This window comes from Pleurodeles waltl, chromosome 1_1 (assembly GCF_031143425.1).
Source record: "Pleurodeles waltl isolate 20211129_DDA chromosome 1_1, aPleWal1.hap1.20221129, whole genome shotgun sequence".
In the NCBI taxonomy this organism is placed as follows: Eukaryota; Metazoa; Chordata; class Amphibia; order Caudata; family Salamandridae; genus Pleurodeles; species Pleurodeles waltl.
Window position 1 is genome coordinate 601171300 of NC_090436.1, and position 12550 is coordinate 601183849.

Here is a 12550-nt window from a genome sequence, read left to right on the forward strand (position 1 = left end):
CACACCCTCCAGGGAGAAGAGCCCAATAGACTTGCCATTGTCTTCTCAATATCAGCAACAATCCAGTGCAAACCACCCATACCTCGAGACCAGCACAATCTTTTTGTCATCCCCATCTTGCCGCTCAGTGTCCCACCAACAAACCAAGGTCAACCAAGAAAGACCAAACCTTCTGACCCTTCTACGACTTCTCCATAGGCAACCTATAGCTTGAACTCATTCTTCACCCGATCAGTTCCACATCAAATGTCATCCTTCTAAACAACTTCAACACTGTTTTGGAAAGCCATGTGAACATCTAAGCCAATTAAAATGTGCAAATGCAAGCCAAAGCCTTGGGCATCCTGGTACTCTAAAAACCTTGCTGACAGTGAAGGATTGATTCACACACAGTGAAATTGGAATAAGAGGGGCGCTCCGGGTGACTTCTTGATACTGATCTCCTTCTGCTAAACATGTAACCAGCCTACCACATCAGCCACAACAAAGTACTATACCAAAACCATCAATGAAGCCACCAACAGACGCAGAAGGCTTTTCAATACAATCAGGCACTAAAACAACCCCCTGATAGGCACATCTATTCCTCACTTCACAAAAAAGTGCAATGCCATCAGACTTTTTTTTCCAGTGAAAAATACAGAAGATATGACAGCACATCAACAATGCCAAAACTGTTTCATCTTATACATCCACCTCTTCCCACAGATTCCTGCAATGGTTACCCTTCAGTGCCCGCAGATCACACATACATACCCAACTCCCTCAAAGTAACTTTTAAAGTAGATGATGTCTTACCCTTGTCCAAAACTCTCTTTGAGGACACTGTCTACCCACTACTCATCATTGTCAAAACTTCCTTTGCTCAAGGCATGACCCAGTAAGCTATCAAGACAGGCCAGATCCTCAACACGTCTAAAGAAACCTAGATACTGGTGACCTTGCCAGCTACTAGAACATTACTTACCGACCATCAAGATCACTGAAAAAGCTGTCTATGTTCAACTCCAAGATCACGGTAATGCTAACTATGCCCTACATGACTACAATTCTGGCTTCAAATATCACTGAAGCATGGAGGGAGCTATCTTACACATTGTAGATGATGTACTCCTGACCACAGACGAAGATGACCCCTGCCTCCTGCTATTGCTGGACCTTTCATCTGCCTTCAGAATAGTCAATAATCTCAACCTCAAACTCACCCTGTAAGTCTTGAGTATGTTTCCGTGGCAAAGTCCCTCACTGGTTCTCCCTCTACCTTTCTAACTGATGCCAGTTTGTTCACAGGGGCAGCTCTAAGCCCTAAAAGATCCCTATTACCTGCACATTCCCCCAGGATTCCATACGTTTTTTTCATCTTCAACCTCTACATGGAGTCTTGGTGCTCTACTCATAGATAATAGCAACACAAAGCTGATAATACACAAGTCTCAGGGGTGTGGAATTTATTACACTATCTCCTTGTCCATGGATCAAGTTGCTACATAAATCTACTTGTCCTGACAATAAATGTACGTGTCCCTTTGGAGTCATGTGTTGTGGGAACAAATCAAGGCAGCAATCTCATTATATAAGAGCTCTGATAATAGCATCTTTGTTTATGTCAGGGATAATACTACAGCAGGGCTTGAATACTGTTGATTTCCTTATTCTTCCACTGTTCTCAGATCTACATAGTAAAGGTGCAGGAATCAGTGAGCAATAGTTCCAGGGCTGGAATGCCCTTTTGGTTCTGTGCAAACCTACTAACTTGCATGCGTTTAGGGTTTTTACCAGCATTTGTCTAATCATTTCCCATACAAGAAAGATTGGACATTTACTTCTGACAAGGGCAGAAGTAAAACTTCTTCCAGGGTTGGGGAAAAAAGTGGTTGGAGGGATAGTGAACTTGTAAACGCTCAACAGATTTTCACATGAGCAAATCTACAAATGCATATTTGCTAGTGCTACAATACAGTTCACATATGTTATAAGAGAATGATTTCCTGGAGTACTTCGGTCAATTCTTGTGACTTCATGAAATACGTAAATCTGCAGTAAGGTAAAGACATATACCATGGGTTCACTTTTGTGACTTTCATTAAGAATTATGCCCCTAATTAGGTCCGACATTAACAAAGACCTTTTTATTTTTATTAAAATGTTATACCTTTCTCTATCGATCTATTGGCTGCCTTCACAGTGAGTTACATCATGCTGCTCTTTCACAAGGAGCATATCGGTACACAAAGTAGTGCCATGAACTACTGTGGCAATATGTGTTTTTTGAGACCAAGAAATAAGTTTGCTTTTTGCCTATGTTTGTTACAATGGTGAGGGCCTGGCAGCTCCCACAACAATAAACTTTTACAAAAATGTCATGTCAAACAAGACACGCATTGGCAAAAACCAAATACTGACCACCAATGTCGGACATATTGGCTTTGCCAATGCTTATTTATTTACATGTTTCTCATAATCTTGTTGAAACTGGTTAGTGATTTTCAGTTTTAAATATTTAAGGGAAATACCAGCATGCATCAACACAGTTTACTAAATATTGCTTATAAGAAATGGTACCTAACCTTTCAAAGTAGTTTAGCAAAATGTTTTTTCCTCCGGTTGCATTTTATTCTGGAAGAAAATAATCAACAATCTTGCTTTCAATCTTCTGCAAATATTGGAATCTAATCAGAGAGCATTACGCGTAGCCTCATATTCTTAAATTTTGCAAACGTGTGTGCAATTTTTTTTTACTTGAACCACTGTCAGGTAGTTCAGTCCGAGCATACAGCATTTATTTAGAGTGCTCACACTAATAATGAAGGTTTTGCATTAATGAACCATAAATACAAGGTTGAACAGCATTAACATATGGGCATGTATATTATCTCAACTGCAGACAGTCCCCTTCCTTGTAAACTGGCAGCCAAATGGTTTGTATTGCAGGGGATTGGGGCTACTTGTCCTAAGGACAAAATAAATATGAAAACCTATTGTCGATGACCCCAAACAATATATCCTGGGCATCCTGCTATAGGAATGCCACACCCCTGAAGTCTACGTGCAAGTTTCCTTTACTTCAGACATTATGTGCCTCAAACACTGCTTGCACAACATCCAGAATTGGATGTCCAGGGCCTACTTAAAGCTTATCCCAGCCAGACAGAAATCATGTTATTTGTCAAGATCAATAAATAAGATTTGTTACAAAGCTGGTTTAATGACATAAACCTTCACTGCTTTGAACCCCCAACTTTCACTGAAAGCCAAACCACTTGGATTCACCCTGGCCAAAAAGCTCAACCTCAAGAATCATATTGCCAAAGTAACATAGAAAGTTTGGTATAGGCACTCTCTTCCAGAAAGCAACTTTAAAACTGCTGTTCAACTGCATGTACTCTTGTATCTGGATTGTGGCGATGATCTCCTCCATGGCCACTCGGACTCCACACTTGCACACCTTGGAGACAGCCAACTTGCTGCAGCACGTTTCATCCAGGGCCTGAAGTATGATCACATTAACCCCATCCTAATGGAAACCAATTGGTTACCTTGTAGGTCTGCACCAGATGCATCACTTACAAGCCATCTCGACTAGTCCCCTCCCTCATAACCTTGCTGACCAGCTCACCATCTCCGATGGTTCTCAACACACAAGCAGCTAGGACTCCATCAGAAAGCAGACTAAACAGTATACTAAGGTTTTTTTTTTTTTTAAAGCATCAGGTCTTTTCCATCTCTGCATCCATGTCCTGGAACAACATTTCCATATCCATCAAGACTTCACCAACACTGCTTCTATTTAGCAAAGACTCAAAGTCGCAACTCTTTTAAAAAAAAAAAAAAAAAACATTACATCACAATGCAACAACAGTCCACATGCCTAGCTCCTTTGTCACTCTCTGACTTTATACTTGACTTTGATCTTGTGCAGTGCTTTGCTGCCTTTTGACTAGGTCTGGGTCACAGAAATATCACATCCATACATACCATCCAAATATTAATACGGTCCTCAATTAGAGTGTGATATTAAAAAGTTGATCTATGTATCTCCCTCAAGAATAGCGAGGGGTGAGTCTAGAGTGACCCTAGCAAGTGAAAGAGAATGGTGGGAACAATTTTCCCAGTAACTACAACCGGAAAAGCATGAGCCTAGAGCCCACAAGGAGAATGTTACAGAGGAAGGATGCATATAGAGCACCCAAGGAAAATGTGACATCCAAGGATGAGACCAAAAGAGATAGGAGGAGCAGTAAAGAGGACTGGTTCAGAGCTACATCAGGAGAATCATATAGTTAGGGGAGCTGTCCAATTACCCTTCACTATGAAAATGTGACTATAACATTATCATGTCCAATGGTCCTCTAGGTCCATGTGACATTGTAAGAGGGATTTCAGAGGCCCGGCCACAAAGAGGACATGGCAATGATCCAGTGCTAACTACTCACTCGGAGACCATAGCAATGAGGCTGTGTGTGTGTGTGTGGTGTAGGCTTGCATTGTATACAGAACAAGTGTGTGTGTGTTAAGTAAGATTCCATTTTCTATATTTGAGTTCTAGACAAGAGTATGCATTCCTCTCTGATGCTGGCAGTTTGCACTACGCCTGTACATGAGACAATGGATCCTAGAGGCTTACTCAATGTGCGTCCTGCATTTAATGGACACTATAAATTTAAGTAGAAAATGTCATATGAATTCCAAATTGATTAGTATCTTATTTTAAAACAATTTTGTGTGCAAACCCTTCAAGTGTATCTGCCTTGCCTGATAATACCGGATATTATGCTAGAGAAAGGGGAAATAACGATTTCATTGGATAAAGTGAGAATGCCTTTAAGCATCTTATTTCACAATGACCCTGGGGCACCGTGAGAGTGAAGAGTTATAGTCAACACAATTGCTTTCTGTAAGAATTAATGGAAATGTGAAAATGGGCTGCGAGTGTCTCTGCAACAACGTGCCTGTGAAAGGGCGAATGCCGTGCCAAAAAGGAAAATATGACAACTTAAAAGGAGATTCCGGTGCCCTTTGGGAAACATGACAAAAAAAGGTGGTGTTCTATGAGACATCTCCACGGCATCATGACAGCACTTAAGTGAGCCAAGCGCCCCCGAGAAGAACGCAAGAAAAAGATTAACACACATCCCCATTAGACTATGAGACACGGATCTCAGCACAGAAGCATGTGACAGTGTAGACTCTGTGCCCTACTTATCTGTAGAAATGCTGCAATTAACGAAGTGTTTGTCGACATCACATCTAAGTGTGCTTCTAAAGCAATGTTATAGTGAGATGATGGGACCCTGTTCCCATAACTGAAAGTTATAAAAAGGGCCCAGAGCCTTAGCAGACGAAAGTAACTGTAAAAGGTGACCCCCCCTACACATCCCTGTATCCTCATCACTTAACTTAGCCCCTTCGCCCTGGACCACTTGACTGCGAGACGAGAAGATAATTATAGTATCCCTGAAACAAAGACACAATTAGATGAGTCTAGCTGTCGGTGGGGAGTGAGGGGCGCTGGGCGTGCTGATGAAAGAAGGATGTACGAGCACCCTCTCGGCACAGCAAAGTGGGAGGAGATAAAAGGAGTGCTTTGCCCATACCACACAAACTCACTTCATACGCACCTTGAGCAGGATGCTGGGAGGTAGTTGGTGGATGTGCAGGCTGTTGGGGACAGCGCCTTCGAGGCTGGAATCATTGGGGGCCCCAAGGGAGGAACCTTCACACTGCTCCTCGGTATACCAGTCGTCGGCGCCCCGGGGCTGCTTGCGTGGGGTGGCGGCGGGCAGCCCGGCTCCCCTGCGCTTGCACACCATTTCCCCTCCAGTGACTGCAGCAGACAGTAGTGGGCGGCTATGGGCTGGCGGGGGTTCTTCGGTGCGCTGAACCAGAAAGCAGAGCATGCACGGCCCGCGGAACAGGCAATTCCGGCCCCGTCCGCTGCTGGCGCTACTCCGGTCCGGCGATCTGCACAAGAGCTGGCCCATAGAGCGGGGGCGGTCCTAGGAGCTGTCAGCGGTGGCGCCGCCCCCGAGCATTACTTCGAGCTCCTGAGGTCAATCCCTGGAAGTTGCTGGTTGCAGCTGTAGTGCTGCACGTGAGCCAATCTCAGCAGTGCCGACAATACTGTTGTCATTCAAGGGTTACAATTCCCGGCCATTTAAACAGAGCTTTCTTCCCCCCCACTTGGCGCCGGTTTGACGACACGAGAGAAACAAACCCTGCGTCCAATAGTAAGTCCCGCTCCTTCCGACAGTTACTATCGCGGCCATCAGAAACACTAGACTGAACTTGTGAAATCTTCTCGTTATTGGTGAACGTCGCCACGCCTAATATGGCCGTCCCGTGGATGCGGCGCTGCTATGAAGGGACGCTTAGAGAGGGCTAGGTAGCGTTCTAGACGTTCAGTCTCCGTTAGACTAGACTGCGCATGCTCTCTTGGGCTAAACCAGAGACTAGTTCCTTATCGATCCGGGAATGGAAAATTGATCGGCTTTCTACTAGCTTTTATTTACTTATCTTTCTACATACAAGTGTCTTCAACTTCTATCCACGAGGCTAGAGCCACGCCTCATTTTCAGGACATACATTGAAAGTAGACTTAGTATATAAACAAGTCAATGGAAGCGCTAACATTTTACGTACTATTTATCTTAACCCAGAAGTGTCATGTATCTGGCACCCGTTGAATTACCAGTTAGTGCGAACAGCGCTATAGTTCTGAAATCAATCAATCATCGAATGGGGCCCCGTTAAGCCATTGCGTGAGCTACTGTAGGAGCCTACCGACGTTTTGCCGATTTGCGCAAACAACGTGAGTCTTGCTCATTCACATGGGAATCTCAAAGTCAGAGCGCACAGAGGTTAATAAAGAGATTCTTTAAATTGCTATGATTCAATAAGTATTAAGTTATGGTGCTCGGTAAAAGTCATAACCATTGTTGCACCATCGGAAACGTGCATTTAATAACATTCCTTTTGTGTCTGCATGGCAATTTTTTTTTTTAATTCCATGGCCCTTTTAGGCCTGTGCTGCCTGATTTGTGAAAGACATTCTGTGTATTTACCAAAAAGTTGATGTTTCTTTCACAGCCCACCCATACCTTTAAATCGGTTGGCTCTATTGTCACTCTCATTTGTTTGCTTCTTATAAGGTAGTTAGCCTTCCTCTTTTCTGTTTGCCCCACCCTTGCAGTACAGCAGTCCTTTTCACCTTTTTGACTTGCCGACTTCCACTGCTTATTTTGAGGGAAATATTTTTTTCCTTTTTGTTTAAGCACTCCATGACATTGCATGTGTTTTCTAGCTCTCTCCTTCACTTGTTTCTCTCCACCTAATACCTGCTCCTTGGTCAATGTTTGTTTCTCTCTTGTGTGCTGCTTGCTGTCTCTCTTGTGTGCTTTTCCCTGCTAAACTACTCCGACCTCTGCGCTTCGTGTTGCTCTCACTCTTGTACGCTTCTCCAGCACCACTTGCGTGGCTCTCTATCGGTGCGCTGTTCTCTCCTTCACTTGCTTCTCCCCAGAGCTCTGTGTTGGTCTTTCCCTTGTGTGCTACTTCCTCACCCCAATGCTGCTATCTTCCTTCTTTGTTGCTTTTCCCTCCTCGCCTACCCACTCCCCACAGTGTCTCCCATGTACTCTCCCATCATAGCAAAGCTTTTTTCTTTTTTACATTTGTTTTGGAGGGCCAGGCAGCAAATTGCTGCCTTCACCTACACCTCACATAAAGCACTTTTCTACTAATGAAATTTTTTTTTTTTTTTAGATGTACTGATTCATCGTGGACTTGTAAATAAAAAAAAACAATTTGTAGGCACTGAAGCGAGTGGTGATGCATGCAGGCATACATCATCATGCATGTGTGGACATACTAAATAACACAGCCAGCGATCACTTCAAGTCTTTTTTTCCCACTGACGGTGCACAGCATCAGCAACAAATGCTTTAGTCAAATTGGCAAACCCATTAAGTCGAAAAAAATGATACCCATTGTTTTTGCCGATGCTTGTTTGTTTATTTGTGAATGGGATATACTAAAACAGTCAATAGGATTGATGGGATTTGTACATCTGCTTTTTTAAATGTATTTTACTTTTTTATAAGGTGCACTGTAAAAGTAAATGCCTCCAAATGCCATATTTGGGTGCATAAAACAGAAATTATTGTAATATATGCTACAGTCTCAAGAAAAACCGAAGCCTCAAGATTTGAGGCATAGATAATTGGTACTGATTGGCGAGAAACAGGTCCTAAGGCTTTTAGCAAAATCAAACAATGTAAGATTCTCTTTAGAATCATTTATAGATGTGGTTCTCATAGAGAAAAACATAAATTTCCTTTCCACTTTAGTCATGAATGTGGAACAATCAACAAGCCTGACTGTTAAAAAGGAGCCGACATCATGGATAACACTGAATTATTTTTCTTCTCCTAAACCTATGGGACTGCCCTGAGCAATCACCTGTGACTGACATCAATTCAAGCACTCCTTCCATCACATTGTTGTGTGTTGCAGTAGATGCTGTAAGTGCGACAGGCATGCCCTGACATGAGTCGTGTGCTCACTCTGCCATTGGAACCAAGCTATAACTTATTGACGAGCAGAAGCTGTTATGTTCCCATCTGGAGGGGAGCTGGTCAGGTAGTTCAAGCTTGACTGTTCCCGTTGAAGACCAATCCTGATTTGCAAATGGCATGTCTCTGCATAGTGTGGTGTAGAAGGTGAAAAATGATGCACTGAAATGTGGCTTCAGGTGATCACTGGTGGTTGAGAATAATGTAGATTTTCCTAGTAATTTATGAAGGAAAGTCTTAATTTTATTAAAGACACGGAGGCGAGTATTATGCAGTAGTCTTTTCTTTATTTTTAATAGCAGCTCCAGTCAAGATCAACTTCAAGTCCCATAAGGCAAACGACAAGTAGTCAATGGGAAAACAAAAGTAGTTCATAACGATGCACCAATCACCCTCGTATCCATGGAATAATACCCATCTTGACTGAAAACAGCCCTCTTTTCTTGTGCGATACTCAATGAGAAGAAAACAATGGTATAATAACGCAACAAATACAAAACGCCACACAGAGCGAGAAAACGTCTTGCAAATAGAACAAAAGTCTCTGAAGGAAAACCGGCAGGTTCTGACGATCCGTCTCTTGATAATCCTTGAAAGGCGATAACGAAGCAGACACCGTACAAAAAGAGTCTCCACTAAGAGGTTTGCTGTGTTGGAGTAGAAGCTAAAAAGGGAGGGTAACAAAACACAAAGTTAGAGTTTGTAGCGGCGGGATAATACTCGCCTCCGTGTCTTTAATAAAATTAAGACTTTCCTTCATAAATTACTAGGAAAATCTACATTTTATGACAAGACCGGAGGCTCCTATTATGCAATTTTAAAGCGATTCAATCACATTTAAAGAGGCATGTTGAATTGGTTTACAATAAAATACTTTGAATACATTATCATTAGACCAGTCAGCCGACCTGAGAATATCCTCTAAACGAGAACCGGCCCAAAAAGCTTTGGACGCCATGGCTCCTCTAGCTGAATGTGCTCCAAAAGCAGAGGTATCAATACCAGCTAACGACATAATCCAGCGGAACCAACGGGCCAAAGTAGGAGCGGACACAGGATTGTAAGGTTTCCTAAAAGAGATCAACAATTGGGTAGAAGAGGAATTTCTCAGATCGGCTGTCCGTTGTTCATAAACTTTTAAACATTGACCCACGCAGAGCTTGGGATGATCGGGAAAAAAGGGATAAAAAACTGAAGAAAGGTTAGTTTTGGTACGTCTCGCCACATTAAACAGAACTCCGGAGGGAGTAAAATAGCGAGCAGTAACATCGAGAGCTCTAACATCAGATAACCGTTTAAAAGATACCAAACATAAAAGCATAGCTAGCTTAGCCGACAACTGCTTTAAAGATAACACAGGATTGTCAGGCCAAGAGACAAACAATCTTAGTACTGTATTGACATCCCATAAAAAACTGTATTTAGGTTTCGGCGGATTAGAAAATTTTACTCCCTTTAACAGACGACAAACCAACGGGTGTTCACCAATAGGCTTCCCTTGGAAGTAATCATGAGCCGAAGAAATCGCAGACCTATATAAATTAATAGTACGAAAGGACTTACCTTTACTGGCTTCCGACGCCAGAAAATTGACCATCAGAGATACATCCGCTGTAGTGCGATCAACTTGTCTTCCCAAACACCAGCAACACCAGAGAGACCAAGCTGATCTATAAGCCTTCTTTGTCCCAGGAGCTGTAGCCCGGTCAATGAAGGCTGCAGCTTCTGCCGAAATTGAAACCCTAGATCGGGATTCCCCGAAATTTTCCAGGCCGATAAGATCAGGGACTCTTGAAGTACTAGACTGTGTCGGATGCCTTGATGATTGGTCAGGAGGTCCGGGAAGGAGGGTATCAGCATCGGAGATTCGATTGACAGTTCCAGGAGAGAAGGGAACCAAACCTGGGAGTGCCAATAAGGGACTATGAGGACTAAAGAGGCTTGTTGACGTCTGACTTTAGCTAGAACTCTGGGAATCAAGATAAAAGGAGGAAAGGCGTAATTGAGGGAAGACAACCAATCCTGAGTAAACGGATCGAAGGCTAGAGCAAGAGGGTCTGGAAGCCAACTGAAAAATCGAGGAAGTTGAGCGTTTAACCGTGAAGCAAAGAGATCTATGTGGAAGGGACCCCATTTGAGTACCAGGGCGTTGAACACCTGTAAGTTGAGCATCCAATCGCTGGAATCCCGAAAGAAACTGGAGTACCAGTCCGCTACCAGATTGAGATTGCCTGGCAGATATTCGGCTTGAACCGAGATTTTGTTTTGAAGACAGAACTCCCAAAACCCTTTCGCTAATTCCGCTAAAGGTTTGGATTTTGTGCCTCCCAGCGATTGATGTAGCGCACCGCTGAAATGTTGTCCATTCTGAGCAGAACCGAACAAGAAACCCTGTCTCTTGCGAGGCTCCTGATTGCAAAGGAGCCTGCAAGCATCTCTAAACAATTTATGTGCAATTTTGACTCCTCTAGAGACCATGAACCTCCAGTCGAGATTGCACCACACCGGGCTCCCCAACCCGACAGACTTGCATCTGACTCTAATACAAGATCTGGGGCTGATGCAAAGATAGTTCTGCCGTTCCAGGCGTCTAAATGGTCTATTCACCACTGGAGTTCTGCACGTGAATCTTGGTCTAGAGGTATAACGTCTGAATAAGCTAGACCTTTTTGAATATGCCGAATCTTTAGTCTTTGTAATGCTCGATAATGCAGGGGACCCAGAAAAATCGCTTGAATCGAGGACGAAAGCCGACCCACAATCCTTGCTAGAGATCTGAGGGATATATAAGAACTGCGAAGAATCAGGAGAATTTCGGACTTTATGGATTTGATCTTTGATGACGGTAGAAGGAGAGTAGCAGATACGGAATCCACTAAAAAGCCTAGAAACTCTATTTGTTGAACTGGATCTAAAGAAGATTTCTCGTAATTTACGATAAAGCCCAGATCCTCTAACAGAGCGCAAGCAAGACGAACTTGAGACAGGAGCAAGGTTCGACTCTGGCTCATGATTAAAATGTCGTCCAAGTAAATGACCAGGCGGATGCCTCGAGCTCTGAGAAAAGCCGCCACTGGCCTCATAAATTTGTGAAGCACCATGGGGCGGAGGAAAGGCCGAAGGGAAGAGAGGTGAAACGAAAGTACTGACCTGCCCAGTGGAATTGGAGAAACTTCTGCGAAACGGGATGAATGGAAACCGACAGATAAGCATCCCGAAGATCCAATCTTACCAACCAATCGCCTCGAAGAAGAGTATCTCTGAGATGAAGAATGGTCTCCATCTTGAAATGCCGATAAAGAACAAACTGATTGAACTGTTTCAGATTGATGACAGGACGCATTTTCTTGTTCTTTTTCTGTACTAAGAAAACGGAACTGAGGAAACCTGAAGAATCTAGAGTAGAAGGAATAATAGCCTGTTTTTGCAATAGAGACTGAATTTCTAAAGAGATTAGATCTGTCATTTGATTCGAAAATTGAGGAGGGGGAGGAAAAACGTCTTGAAAAGATTCTGAAAAGAGTTCTATAACGTAACCTTGCACTGTGTTTAAAACCCAAGGATCTTTTGTAAGACCCTCCCATTTTGACAGACATTGCGCAATGCGACCCCCCACCACAGGAGTAAAGGAATTCTGACTTACCGAGTTGTGCCGCGTTTCTGGTGTTACGGCCTCCCTTAGCCCTGAAGCCCCTGCTTCTTTGGGGGTAGAATTGGGGCCTGTAATCTTGATAGGTGTTCTGATAGGGACCGCGGGAACCTTGGTTGGCGTAGGCTCGGCCGGCAAAGCGGTTCCTACCTCTGCCGGCCCTGGTGAAAACCCGAGAAGCAAACATCTTTTTCAAAGATTGCTGTGCCTTGTCTAACGACGAAAAGGTGGTCACATACTTGCTTAGCTCCTTGATGAACGAATCACCAAATAGCAAGCCTTCTGCTTTTACCCCCAGATCCGAACCAGCTAAGTTAACCAACTTTGGGTC

At 43.4% G+C, this 12550-nt stretch overlaps 1 protein-coding gene across 1 annotated transcript in view; it reads right to left on the reverse strand.

The window, feature by feature from the left end:
* FBXL17 (F-box and leucine rich repeat protein 17) overlaps positions 1-6182 on the reverse strand; it is a 1470176-nt gene extending 1463994 nt beyond the window's left edge. The window contains exon 1 of the mRNA XM_069226350.1: positions 5619-6182. Coding sequence (XP_069082451.1) covers positions 5619-5981 — 363 coding nt within the window. The 5' untranslated portion in view covers positions 5982-6182. The remainder of the gene's footprint in view (positions 1-5618) is intronic.
* Positions 6183-12550: the final 6368 nt, after the last annotated feature.